A 14,621-nucleotide genomic window follows, 5' to 3' on the forward strand; every position below is an offset into this window, starting at 1 on the left:
GATACAGAAAGTTCCAATCCATTCTCCCCACGGTCACTGTTGTGCCTGACGACAGTGAGAGCTGTATCTATTCCATGTCAGATAAAAACAACATTCCCACACTGCAAACACTTTAACACTGAATGTCCAGGCAGTAGTTTTGGTGGGCTCATTATATGTTAGCCTCATATGCTTTTAATCTGTTGGGTTTTGTGTGGGTTTGTGTCTTTTTTTCCCCCCACCCCCACTGACCACTTCTGAATGCATCCAGAGCAAGGCTCCAGCTACAGTCCCATGGGCCGTGAACCATAGGCTAAGGGTGTTGGACATAGCGATGAACGTTGAAATTGCAGCGTGGAGCACACAGAAGCATCGAGCAGCTGGGAAATTGGAGAGTTTCGGTCATCCTCAGAGTCAGTGAAGGGAAAACCAGACCTTCTGCTCCCTCCATACCCATCATAACCCTGGGGCCTATTTTTAAACAGGGAATGTGGATCCCCAAAGCGCCTGGGGCGGCCCCCACACCTGCTTATTGCAGGGCTGCAGCCGGTGGGGAAAGACAGATGGGAGACACAGGCTTGGCCCTCGTTGCTTCGGGATTAAAATGTCTCTCATTCACCAAACCAGGGCAAGTTCAAACCACTCCTTTCCACCCTCTGGCCAGTTGGTTTCGATGTATATAGCGCACCAGCGTGACACCATAGCACTGTCACATCGGCCAGCTGCTACCACCTTTGGTACCCATTAGGTACTGAACCCATTTCATGGCAGGGCTGAGCTAGCTCCCAGGCCACGGCCGGGACCTGCCACCCGTTCCCGCCGCTCCCCGCCCTTCGCTCCCAGCCCCGACCAGGGGCCCCGCAACCGAAGGGACCCTGGAGAAGGACAAGATGCGACTGACAGCTTCTCCTCCAATAGGAGCTGAGGGTTCGGCAGCTGCCAGCCAATCACAGCAAGCATTGGGCCTTGGTCTAGCAAGCCCCTCCTACCTCGCACTGAGGGAGGGGTGCTTGTGGGTAGTCGCCATCCTGTGTGTGGCATCCCCACCCTTCCCTTCTTCCTCCTTATGGACCCCCGTCTCCGCCGTTCGCCTTCGGTGGCCCGCCGTACCGGCCCGTCTCCCCAGGACGGCGACGCCGGCCCAACAGACTGCAATAGAATGGCATAGCGGTGGCGGAGGAGATGCCACTCTCAAGATGGCGGCATGCGACACACCGCTGTGGCGGGCGGGGCGTGCGCGCGGCGGCGTGCGTGGGTGACGTCAGGGCGCTCTGGGCATGGGCAGGTGGAGGGAGCAGGCAAAGTTTGGCCGGCGGTAGCGGAGGCGGTGGGGTTGCGGATACCGCTGCCGGTGGGGGCTCGGCTTGGGGTCGGAGCAGCCGGGCCTCGCGGGGCAGTGCAGCTGCCTCTCCGCTCCCTCGCTCCTGCGTGACGCTCCCCCTCGCGGCGCGGAGGGCGGGCGGGCGGCGGGCGCGGCGCGGCCATGGCCGAGGACCCCAGCGCGTTGCCCTGGTCCATCAACAAGGATGACTACGAACTGCAGGAGGTCATCGGTAAGCTGCGGTGGGACGGAACGGGCACGCTCGGCCCTTGCCGGCGTCTGTGCGCACCGCGGCTGGATTGGGGGGTGTGTGTGTATGTGGGGAGCCCCTTCGCTAAGGGGTGGTGTGCGTGTGTGTCTCTGCTAAGGGAAGTGTCTCCCATCTCAGCTGGGAGAGTCCTGTCACACTCCCCCTGCTAAGGACAGACGGTGCGTGCCCCAGCGATGTGCGTGTGGAAGGTATGAGGAGGATCTGTGCCCCCCTAGCCTAGAGGGATGTGAGGTTCTGGGAGACCCCGTTACTTGAGGCGGAGATCTGCCCCTTCTGGCGAGGGAGATGTGTCGTGCGGGACTCTCACCGCCCCGCACTCCAAGTGAGCTACCTGTGGGTTCGAGCTCCTCTGCCGTGGGGCTGTGCGTGTTCAGGGAGGGGTTGGTAGGCTGCGGGCCCGGGACTCTACTTCTGCAGCCTCTCCGTGGGCGCGGTGGGGCTGCTCCCCTTCTTCACGCGTGTGCGGGACCCACAGAGTGGGTTTGCTCCACAACCAGCAGAGGCTTGAGGTAGCCGGGAGGGGCACCCCCCCGTTGTCGGGGGGCTCTTCTCCACCCTCTGCCTCTCTCTCCTTCGCGGGGGTGCGTGTATCCTCGCGCCGGGGTGAGCGGGCATGGAGCGGGACGGGGTCCGTGCTGTGGGTGCGCATGTGAATTCGGGTGTGCTGGGCATCAGGGGGACTGCGGAAACAAACTCCACAGCGTACGTGGGTGCTCTCCCGCTGGGGCACCCCCATTCATTTCGTGGAGACGACTCTCCTGGTAGCAGTTTCAGAGCCCCTGGCTGCTTCGGTCTGTGCAGGGGCGGGAGGGTTTTGTAGTGCTGCCGAACGAGCCTTTTATCCTGGGATTTTGCTGCTGCTGTGAATTTTCATTCATTGTCCTCACAGATCGAGGCCCCAGCTCTTGCTCTTTCCATTATTATTATTTCTTTTTCAATTTCTTCCTCACTCTCTTGACTTTAAACTGCACAGTTAGCAAAGGCCTCATGCTGTACTGATTTATTGTCTGTCTCCACCATTATGTTGGGGTGTGTGTTTGAGGGATATATTGCTCTAGGGTGAGTGTGTGACACATCTCAGGTGGTGCTACAGGTGACTCTAAGGTCAGTACCTCCTGTCTTGCTCTCTGGAGGCATGAAATAAAGCAGGAGGCAGCAGGGCAGGCTCCTGGCCAAAGGCTTTTAGGAATGAGGTTAATTTTTAGAGTAATCTCTGTGAAGTGCTTTTATTTGGAGTTTATAAATGATGTAGTGCTGTCATGCCCAGGCCTTCCATCTCTGCCTCATGGAGAGACTTGTGTTCTGTTAAGGAGAGTGGGAGAGTTTGAAAATGCTGTTTTAAGAGATTAAATTCTTGGCATTGTTTAAAAGTAGGAAGGAACTAATGCTCTGTGTGTGTGGGGGGGTGGTGGTGGAAATCCTTCTGGAAATCCCTGTTGCTCTATGGGATCAGGCTCTGTTCTCTCCCTTTGCTCAGTGGGAGCGGCAGTACTTTAGGAAGGAGACAAACTCTTCATAAAGAGGGAAGGCTTAATCTTACAGATCACCTCTTCAAAACTCCTTTGGAAAATGTGCCCTTGGGGAGGATGATGCTTGGCCTCCTGAGGAGCAGGAGATTAGTGTTGGGAGGAAGGGGCAGAATATGCCACCCATTTCCCAGGGAAGGGGAATTGTATCTGTATGTGTAGGAAGGTCCCTTCCAGCCCCTAACATTCTGTGATTCTGTGACATACTTCTTTTCCTTTGGGAGCCTGCAAAGGGTTGCCCTGGTAGCACAAAGCAGGGATTTGAGCTGGAGTATCCTATGGTAGGAGTGCACGGACATTCTGTCTGTGTAGCTGGGGAGCAGGGTGGCTTGGGAACAAAAGGGAATGTAAACGCACTTCTGCACTTGGGAGAACTTGCCAGGCATGAACACACATCCTCCAGGCTCAAGGTGTTAGGAAGAGCACAGAGATATGTCACCTGATGTTAACTGGCAGAACTTGGGGAGAAATCAGGAAAGAAGTATTGAATTTCTTCTTCGGTGTCTTTTCCCTGCCCCTCTCTAAACCGAGTTGCTGGATGTTGGCTGCTCATTGAAAGATTGTGTTGGCATTCTGCTGTGTGATGGAGTGTACACTGAAATGTGTATATTGCAAACATATGGTTTCTCTTTTTAACTCTCCCATCCCCCGCTCCCCTTACTCACTTCAAACATTGGTGTGTCTGCCAGCGTCCTGGATGGAGATGTGACGCAAGTTTCCTAGCACGTATATGATTTGTGGGACAAAATGTCACTGTGTTAACTGAGCTGGACTGCTCTGCCTCCTGCTTCATGTCTCCTGTAAACCTCAAGGGCTGGTTGGTTGGTTTGATTTTTTTTTTTGTGTGTGTGTGTGTTTATTTGGTAGCTCTCTTTACTTTTGTGGAGCTGTAAAAGTCTTTCAGCAGGGAACAAAGAAACGTCCTGGTGTGCAAAGAGGTGAACCTTGCACCTGTGCTTTTAAAGGGTTTAACTTGTTTCCTGGTGAAAAACCCTGCTTTCAGATTTGGAGTCTGTCATTCACTAGATTACCAGCTCAGCCCTTTTCCCACTTCATAATAAAGGAAATCCATTTGTAGTCAAATTCCTTAATTTGTGCTGGTTTGTCCTGAAAATAGCTTTGTGTGGCTTTCTTTTGATGTGGGTGGCTCCATACAGTGTTGGTGCAGCAAATGAAAGAGTAAGTTATCTACTTGCAAAGAGAACTTCTCTAAAACTGCCCTCCTGGTTCTGGCTAATACTAAAAAAAGAATTCCTCTGCACTGGGGATGACTCATGCTATTAGAAAGGTATGGATTAATGCCTGCATTTAGTACGCTTGGTTAGCGCTAGTATCTGCTGAGTAGTCTTCTTAGGTTAAGTAACTTCTATTCCACTGAATCAAGGAACCTTGCTCCGAATCAGAACCTGACTTTTCTTTCAGAAAAGGATAAAATTGGAACTGGGCTAGAAGGAGCATTTTCTAAAGCATGTCTATGCAAGGTACCCCTAGAGCAGCAGATGAGTACTGCTTCTGGAGACGCTCACATTTTCATTTCCACTGAAAAACGTAGCCTGGTGCGGTGGTTGTGAAGGTGGTCTTCTGAGCATGGGCTGCATATAAATCACGGCAGGCTTCCTGTTGAAGCCTGAAAAAAAAGAAGTGACCTCATGCTGCTTGTGCTGATCAGATACTGGCACACGTGGGTTCCCTCGGATCTCGCAGTTCCTGCTGGAAATGCTGGTAGTGGTAGCGAATTTGATTGGAACTGGGTCATTCTCATTTTGCTACTTCTTTGGAAAGATGGGAGCTGTGCTGGCTGTGGCTGTTTGATTTAGGAGCATCCTCTGTGCCGTGAACAGCCTGTGCCAGAAACAGGAGATAAATTAGTGGTGGGAGTGCTCCTTTGCTCTGTTCCTGTGCCCTTTCTCCCCTGACAGATTCCTTTGCAGCGATGAGGACAGCGCAGGCTGCATGAACAGATGTGGTGGGAGTTTCTTCTCCCCTCAGAAGTCAAGCTTAAATTGAAAATTGAAGTCACCACTTACTGAATGATTAGTTTTTTCTTTTTTTTAATGACTGCTGTTTGTGTAGCTTTTTTGAGTCAGGCTTTGCCTGTGAGCAAGTTGATCATTTGGAGCTGAACGCTTATGTCTGCCAGCATAGACATGCCTGTGGGTGTAGAGGAACTTCTTGGAACTAAGATTTCTCCTTGCCCATGTTTTGGTAAAATATCTTTGGTCACCCCTCTTGTGTTTGGTAGTAATCTGTACTGAAAAAGTATGGCCATTGAAAAAGAGCAGTACTTACCAGGTATGACCAAAGTCTTTAGATGTCAAAACCAGGCTGGCAGGGGAGGATCTTGTCCAATTAGGACACTTTAAGTTTCCTTTTGGAAGCGTTGACTTTTACCTGTGAACCTTATGTGCTAGCTGCAGCCAGTTTCCTCTGCTCAACTATTTAAAAACCCATTCAAGAAAAATGTTACACTCTAAAATGTAACTGCTTGAGAGCTAAATTGAGTGTTTAGGCTTCAGTCTTGCTGCCATATGTTTTGTTTTAGCATTTCCTCGCGGATTCCCACTCCTCCCCCCCCACCCCAGCCCAGCTAAACCACATTGATTCCTACAGCATATTCCAATCATTCAGACTGGTGAATTCATTTGAAGACTTGCTTTGTGTACTCCTTTGTAAACTTTTTCTGCTTAAGGGTGGTAGAAAAGCCTTTAAATAGTTTTTATATTATGTTAGAGCCTTTAAATAGTTTTTAGGTTATGTTAGAGCTTATATAAAATTAACTTTGGTCAAATGTAGATTTGTTAAAAGGAAGAAAAATCAGGTGGCATTGACAAGGCTTGGTCTGCTTGAGTACTGAAGTGAGTGATGGTCAGTGTCACAATTTCTCAGCTGCTTGGACATAAATATATCTTGTGTGTTCTTGGGTGAGACTTCAGGTTCCCCCTGCATCCAGGCCACTTTGCCTTTGCAGATCTCATTCCTCTTAAGACCTTTGATACCATCGCTCTGCTAGAATAGGGCTACGTTCAGTTTATCTTCACCTCTTGGGAAACGAAAGCTGAGGGTATTTAGTCGTGCATGTGTCTTTCTTTGGGGTCTCTGTGTGCTTTCTGTTCAGAAGGAGGATAAATGCACAAGGAAGCAGGCTGAGGACATACATAAAGCCAAGCAGGGGTGAGAGCGGCTGGCTGGGAGGAATCCATAGCTGTTACTAAAGCAGTGTGACTGCCTTGCCTGCTGATTGGAGGGGAGGGCAGAGGCAGTTCCTGCTGCTTTCAGCTGTTCTGGGGTATTAAGAGGAAAACCCGTATGGAGTGTTTCACATAGAAGCAGTTTGCACTTTCCTGTGGTTGGTTACTACGTGACAATTGCTTCCAGTACTGCTGGGTTCCTGGCCTGATTGATTAATGTTTAACACTTCCATTTCTCAAGAATACCATTTAAATAAGTTTCAATTTCATGCAAATTCCTTGGCTCATGCTGGGCAATGTGGATGTGCTGCTCACCTGAGTGGGGTATATGCTGGCTGACAAGTAAGGTGGCTGAGAGGCTGCTTCTTTCTGCGGCTGATGAAATCTTGGAGAGAATCAGCTCTTCCCCAGAACGGTTTTCTGTTTAAACTTGGCAGCATCTGTTTTATTTATGAGTGTTAGCAGCTTGCCCACCAAGTCAGTGTCTAGAGATGTAATCTTTAGTAAGGAAAGTTGGAGCTATTTAAAATGATGGGCATAACATGAGTTCTTAGTGCTAATTGTGTTGGAGAATTGCGGAAAGACTTCATTTTGGGTCCAGTTTTCTTGGAAGAGCTCCCTTAAAATGCGTGATCCCTGTTGTAAGTCTCTAGCAGTAAATTCAGCTGTGGACATGCTAGTGGAGTGCTTGTAAACTCTGTGTTATTAATTCTTCTTAATAGAAGGAGACAGACTTGAGAGCTTTGTGGGTGTAGAAGAATAGCTGTTGGAGCAGTGGAATTTGGCATTACAAAAATCTTTGGAATACCAGGATCTGGGACTTTCCAAATGAGTTTAGCCTGTTACCCTGCACTGCCTTTAGAATCGAACAACTGCGATGCAGATATGAAGCACTGGGCTCTCAGAGTCACTGCAGTTTCCTGTGACTTCACCTCAGGGAGTTCAGCCTTGGCATTTCTGAAAAAAACATGAATCTCTGTTTGTCTTTCTGGTAGTCCTTTGGGAAGGTCTGGGAGGCAGGGTTAAATCCCTGACTGACAGGCAGTCCGGGCTCTTTACCATTGCTCCTGATGTATGAAAGGAGTTGTGGCAGCTCTGATGTGCAAAATAATGCATATGCTAATGCAGGGAGCTGCAAAATCAACGTGTCTGACTAGAGTGAGAAAAGATCATTGTAACAAAAGGTGTAAATACAGCTAAATGCCAACAGGGATACAGGTACCTGAGGGGGCCCATGATAGCGCTTCAGCATTTCTCATGTACCTCCTGTGTGTGAATACAAATGAAGAGGCTGACCTTAGTGTGGGATTTGATCCCTTAGGTTGTCTGGGAGTGTTGTTTGCTTTGAAACACTGCTCATGCGTGGGGGTTCTCATGTTAATCATCACAGCCTGCATATTGCTTGTTTTTAACCAGATGATGTGGTCCTGTCACATAGTACAAGCAGGCAGGGATTTGTGGTGATCAATGTGCATAAAAGGGAAAAATCCAGTATTCCTTTTCACCCCTACTCAATAGCTGCATGGGTTTTTTTTCCCCCACTCCTTTCTTTTACCACTCCCCAAGGTTCTTAAAGATTGTTGTTTCTTGATCTGTATCACTACATGCAGAACTTCTGCTTAAAGCAGATTTGTTCTGGGGTTTTTTTTTGCAATTAAGAGAAATTTCACCCTTGAATAAAATACTTGGTTATGTATTAACCTCCACTAAACTAGGGTCTAATGTGCTTTGTAAGGATTTCTTAGATTGCTTTGGTACTGCGTGCTGGGAAGTTTGCAGGGGACAGCTGTGTTTAAATCTTAGAAGCCTCCCAAGTCTCCTCCATGAATGAAGTGCAGAGTAAACAAGGAGCACTGATTCGCTGTCACCATATTAGTTGAACCTTCCCTCCAGCCCCCATCCATTGAAGCTTTACACAGCCTGTGCTGCTTGCTTGTGGAATGACACTTTCAAACTTTCATAACTGAGTTGAATTAAAATGCATTTGTGAGAGAGTACAGAGAAGCACTTCTGAATGAGGTTTTGCTGCCAAACTTCAGTTTTCTGCCCCATCCGCTTTGTCTTGAGAGCTACCGAGTTGGGGGTGGGTGAGAGAAAAATGTCTTGTTTGGTTTCATGCTAAAGTGACTTTATAGCGTTCTCCCAAATGGATAGTTCCTTCAGGCAGGAAATGAGCCTATGCAAATTCATTCTGGAGAGAAAAGGTACAAGCAGCTGTTAAAGAAGAATGGAGCGAGTTGAAATACTTCAGCAGTCGTCTCTTACTGTAGTAAATTCTCCTTGGGTTTTGCCAAAGCTTTACTGCTTTGTAGTCATGCAAGGTAATTCAAGCACAAACTTTACTCATTTTACTGCTAGCACCTTGCTATTAATAAAGCTGTGTGGGATGATGCTGTTTCCTTTTCATCCATCCACAGAATTGCTAATTAAGTTAAAACTGCAGAGTGCAAGTTTGTCCTTGAGTACCCCACCTCGGTTCTGGTGAGTTCTGACTGAACATGTGGCATTTCCTCTGCTAGCTTGTCCTGTAGAAGAATTGAAGTTGTCTTTTTTGATGGCAGAGTGAGTTGGCAAATTTTGCTGTTTGTTAGAGGGGGAGAATGCTGTTGAGTAGGCAAATGTTCTGCAAACCTGGTTGTGAACATGGAATGATGTTTGAGGTACTTCTGGCCCGGGTGTGAGATTGTTCTATCTTGGCACAAGTCAGCATATGTTTTACAAAACTGAAATGTTCCTAAACATTGGATGAAAGCTCCATGGTTACTCTTGGGCAGGTTGTGCCTTTGCATTTTCAGTTTGATCTAAGGTAGATTCCTGCTCAGTTTTGGTCTTCAGGTGATGGTAAGGCCATTTTCCTGGGTTACAGAATAGAATAAAATAAACCAGGTTGGAAGAGACCTTCAAGATCATCGCATCCAACCCATCAACCAATCCAACCCACCTAAACAACTAACCCATGGCACCAAGCACCCCATCAAGTCTCCTCCTGAACACCTCCAGTGATGGTGACTCCACCACCTCCCCAGGCAGCCCATTCCAATGGGCAATCACTTTCTCTGTATAGAACTTCTTCCTAACATCCAACCTAAACCTCCCCTGGCGCACCCCGAGACTGTGTCCTCTTGTTCTGGTGCTGGTTGCCTGGGAGAAGAGACCAACCTCTGCCTGTCTACAACCCCCCTTCAGGTAGTTGTAGAGAGCAATGAGGCCACCCTTGAGCCTCCTCTTCTCCAGGCTAAGCAGCCCCAGCTCCCTCAGTCTTTCCTCATAGGGCTTGTGTTCCAAACCCCTCACCAACTTTGTTGCCCTTCTCTGGACATGTTCCAGCAAGTCAACATCCTTCCTAAACTGAGGGGCCCAGAACTGGACACAGGACTCGAGGTGTGGCCTAACCAGTGCAGTGTACAGGGGCAGAATGGCCTCCCTGCTGCACAGGGCTCATTCCATCCCTTCTAAAAAGGAAGCTTTGAAAATGGCACAAAGAGTACTGGAAACTGATGACGTTTGGCACTTGAGAGAGCAAGGCTGTGGGAAGGGAGCACTTAAGAAATATTTTTCTCGAGGAAACTAGCTGGCTGTGCTCAGAGCTGATACCTGTTGAGGTAAGCGGGGCGGCTGGAACAGCAGTCAGGCATTTCCGGCCGGCTCCAGCTCCGGAGGGGCAACACAATATGAGGCAATCTCCATGCCTTAAACTCCTAAATTAAAGCCGACACTTCCTGTTGTGGGGCAAGCACCTCTCCTGTAAAATCCCCAGGGATGGATTTCATTATGTCAATTTTCAGAACAAAACTAGAAATCTACTGTCACTTATTTTGCTGAGACGCAGCTCGAAAGGGCTTCCAGGGTCACGGAGTCCAGCTCCCTGCTGTAGCTGATGCCAAACTGTATAATCCCTATACCAAATTAATGAGTGCTTGCGTTCGAGTCGGCGCATGGGGGAATTATGGGCCCACGTTCTATTAAACACTCCAACCTCCCTGTGACCCTCTTACCACTGTATGAAACAGCTGCTTAATGGATTCCCTACGACAGTGGCAAGCAACAATGCCTTTGCTTTTAGACAACGTGTCTATAGCTTGCTGTGTGTCTTAGGCTGGTTGCTTTACACCCAGGCTGTGTCTGCAAGGAGTGAGGTGCAGCCTGGTGTTTGTGCTGTCACCAGACCTTAAAGGTGTTGACTACAAATGTCTTTGATTTATGACTCCTTAAGATTTTAGGCTGGATGTTAGGAAGAAGTTCTTCATAGAAAGAGTTATTTGCCATTGGAATGGGCTACCCAGGGAGGTGGTGGAGTCGCCATCACTGAAGGTGTTTAGGGTGCTTGGTGCCATGGTTTAGTTGATTAGGTGGTGTTGGATGATAGGTTGGACACGATGATCTCAAAGGTCTCTTCCAACCTGGTCTATTCTATTCTATCCACGAGTGGAAATTGAGTCCTTTGGAAACTTGATGTGTTATGTCCTCAGTCGTAAGAGCTTCACTTTCTAGGCCTCTTCTTTGAGAATCTCTTTCTGTCTCCCACCTTGTGAGGTAGTGTATCAAGCAAGATGAAATCTGAGGCTGTAAGTTCCATCTTTCTAAGTAAAAATTGTCATTGGGGATGCCAAGTGCTGTCTAATAAATAACTTGATACTAATGGTATTGACTTTTAGCAGATTGTGCTTCAGTAGAAAGTGTCTTGAGCATGAACTTTTTTCCTGTTGAACTACTCACTGATGCAGATCTTTATTTGAACAGCTGAAGGGCTGATGGACTAGTAGCCTGAGTGCAGTTATTTGTCCAGGTCCTAAGGCTCAGGATGGTTCTTGTTACTGTTGGTTAAAGAATGTAATTTTTAACTAGTGGGCTAATCTTGTGTGCTGAACACAGTAGTAAAAGCAGTAAAGTCTTGCTAGATCAGGTGATTCTCTGAAAAGAAAGGATAACAGCCTTCAAGAGAGGGCATATTGGATACTTAAAAGCTTATTTACCTAAAATAACCACAGTAGTATCAAGCATCTGCACTGTATGCAGACAGATTGTTCTGCTTAGTGGAATCCTGGCCAAATAAAATATCCTGTACAGCTGACAATTACATTTGAGACAAAGTTCAGAGATGAAGGTTGGGAGGGAAGAAAGGAGAATGATGACTTGGCTACTGTAGCAGGGCTGTGTTTTGAGCCTTGGTAATACCTGATGACAGGCAGCATGGTATTTACATTGCTGTATATACCATAAAGACAACTGACAGTGATTGAAAGGGAAGGATAAACCTTCTCCAGTAATGCTGCTGTGTTTGAGCCTGCTTTCTGTAGTCTAGGATTAACACCACATAGCTGCAGTGCCCTTCAAATTAGCCAGAAATGTTGGCACAAAATTAAATAAATATAATTGCTTTCAAACTGAAAATCTAATTTAGGTATGCTAATGGCAGCTTAAGTAAATGTAGCAGGTCATGCAGGACTTGGGTAACTGGCCCTTGGAGCTTACTGTAATTACCCTCATGGGATGAATGGGCTCAGAGGTGTTCCCCAAATCACTTGGGCACCAGCTGCAACTGGAGGGTGTTTGCATTTTCTGTTGAGGTTCTGATCTCTTCTCTTCAGACAGTCAGTGTGTCAGTGGTGCATCTGTCCTTTTCTTCAGGTGAGCATCAGGTTAAATCATACCTGCTTAAAGGTACCATGGGGATGTCTGCTAGCTGGAACTAATTTGGGATGTCCTAGGGGCTGCAGGAGTTTTGGCATAGAGTCAACAGTAGCACCCTCTGGCATTCTCTTTTCCATGCTTGGATGCTTGCAGCAAAAGGATTAGGGAGTATATCAGATGGGCTAATACTAGTCCCTTCTGTTTCTTCCCTCTGCTAGTACCATCCCTGGAGGTACTCAAAAGATGTGTAGATGTGGTACTCTAGGGATGACTTTTAGTAGTAAACTCAGCAGTGCCAGGTTAATGGTTAGCCTCAGATCATCTTGAAGGTCTTTCCAACCTAAACGATTCTATGATTCCATCACATCTGGCTTTTTCTCTTGTCTTTTCTTGCATCTCCTGTTCTGCTGTTGAGTCTGATGGCTGCATGGCCGCAGCTCTTTGCTGTGTTCAGCACTGCTTGGCAGTGGGCAGGCAGCTGAAAGCCTGGCTCTGCTGCACGCACTGTAAACTGGTGACTGGGTGAAGCAGTTCACTGGTGAAATCAAGCAGCAAAGTGACCTGGTGACAATTTATCAGATCTCTTGCTGACATGCTTTGTGTGGCCAGCCTTGTTCCTCGCCCTCCGTTCCAGTCCCGGCCTGTTATCTTGACAGGTTGACCATTTTCTCTCCCAAGCTGTCACTTCTCTGCTTTGTCTGTAAGGATTCCCAGCTGAATGTTTGCTGAAGGTGGGAAAACAGATGACGTTTTTCTGTGTTCAGGGCCTAAAAGATATCGAAAGAGTTTCAAGAGAACAATGCGGTGTGGGGTGGGGTGAAAATTTCCGTAAGACTCCCCTTCCTTTCTGCAGAAACCTTGGCATGGAGTCCCACAGCTTACAGTAGCGAGGGCTCTCTGCAGCCTAGCAAATCAGAGCCACTTATTTACAATGTAGAATTTAATGGGGCCTTGGGGAGACCTACCTAGCTGTGGCTATTGCCCATCAGTTGATGGCTCTGAGAATGATACCGAACTTCTTGGACTCCTTTCAAGCGTGAAGACTGAGTTGAGGACCTGGTCAGTAAGTCTGCAGTGCCAAGTGTTTCTGCATTGATGGACCACTGGAGGGGAAGCATTTTTACACAAGTGTTGGCAGCACTGTGTGATCTTCACTGGCTTAGCATCGCTCTCTGCTGCGCAGAGAGCGCTAGGACTCTGTGAAAGACATTGTCTTACATGGGCAGAAACCTCCGAGCTCTGAGCACAATGCTGGTTTTCAGTGGTATTGTCGACAGCGAGAGCTCTCATCAAGATGGAGAATAATTCACTGTCAGCAAGTTCATGTGCAGTTCAAATATTTTGGCTGGATTTCCAATTTGATAGCTGAGTTTCAGAACTCCTGTGCTGCTTTTCTGAAGTTCTTTGAACCTGCTGGATTCGTGCTGAAATATTAGTTGTCTGTTGGGCGCTGCCCATACTAACTCAAAATGATTAAGTAAAGATTCTCGGGCGTTGGGGAAGATGTAATTGAGTCTTAAGGACACCAAATCCCTCCTGTGTGAGTGCTGCTTGAAATAAATGGCCTCACAGCTTGCACAGAATTGCAAACTACTTGAGCTCTGGCTGTACTGCAGTAGATGAGCAGAGGTCGTTGCAAAGATCCCTCTGCGATTGTAATGAAACAAACACAGGAATTCACAGGCAATAATTGTGCATCCTCCCGTTCCTCTCTTCAGTCCTTTCATGTAAAGGTCAGGACTGTAGATTTTCTGGTGCAAAATGGGAGAGTCCTTTTGTATTAAAGCCTTAATTATGTGCCTGGGTGTATTGCCTCCCAGTTCTCGCCCTTTCTCACTGTGTTGTCCAGCACATGCTCTGTGTTTTAATGTACGCGCAGTCACCTTTGGCTTGAACCCAGCTACACGTTGGCAGCGCTTGGCTGTGCTCAAGGTGAGCCTGGGAGAGGAGTGAACGTGTTGTGTTCGGTGACGTGAGTTATGCCACCCTGAGAGGTGATGGGGTGACACTTTGACATTGGCCACATGGGAGTGCAAAGTTTCAGAATCTTTAAGCCAGGGCTGAGCTATTCTTTTTAAAGCCTTTTCCTCAGCAATACAAGTGTAGCTGCTCTGGGAAATGGGAGAGTTCAGCTGTGATTCCTGCTGCAGGGCTGCTGCATGTGCATAGGGGAGATGTCTTTATGTATAGCATCTACTTACACTGGGATATAAAAAAAAGTCAGTGGGCATTGCTGGTTTTCCTCCACCCCTCCATACAATCTTTAAAATTGGCTTCCTCAACTCTTCTGTTAAATCTGCTTTCATTTGCTGGCTTTTCTTACACTTCTTTGCTATAAGAGATGATTTCTTCTTCCCTGCACTCTATTAACAGGTATTTCTTTTCTGCTCAGTATTTTTCTGCCTCTGCTGCAGATCAAATACTTCATGACTGGGGTTGAGAAAAGGTGCACCAAGTTAATCTGGGCTCTTACTACCTCTGCCATGGTTTTAAATAGGTTGTTGCCATCTTGTGCTGTGGACATGTCATCCTTTATCTTGGGGAGAAACAGACATACAGCTCTAGCTTTTCTCTCTGAAAAATAGGGTTCATAGTAAATCCGTGTCAGGAATGAGTGATGGAAAGGTGCTTGGGAGTGAGTGTGGCTGTTCTGGGGCAGTTCTGAGAGCTCCCTGAGGTAGGTGCATGGTCTGTGCTCCCTTTGT

General features: G+C 47.6%; 1 protein-coding gene across 1 annotated transcript in view; it reads left to right on the plus strand.

Moving 5' to 3' along the window:
* The first annotated feature begins 1,266 nt into the window (after window positions 1–1,266).
* Window positions 1,267–14,621, plus strand: part of OXSR1 (oxidative stress responsive kinase 1) — a 108,016-nt gene continuing 94,661 nt past the window's right edge. Inside the window, exon 1 of the mRNA XM_068145932.1 lies at window positions 1,267–1,532. Within this exon, the coding sequence (XP_068002033.1) occupies window positions 1,463–1,532 (70 nt within the window). The 5' untranslated portion in view covers window positions 1,267–1,462. The remainder of the gene's footprint in view (window positions 1,533–14,621) is intronic.

The sequence above is a fragment of the Melanerpes formicivorus genome, unplaced genomic scaffold (genome assembly GCF_026170545.1).
Source record: "Melanerpes formicivorus ecotype bairdi unplaced genomic scaffold, bMelFor1.0.p_v2 SCAF_13, whole genome shotgun sequence".
In the NCBI taxonomy this organism is placed as follows: Eukaryota; Metazoa; Chordata; class Aves; order Piciformes; family Picidae; genus Melanerpes; species Melanerpes formicivorus.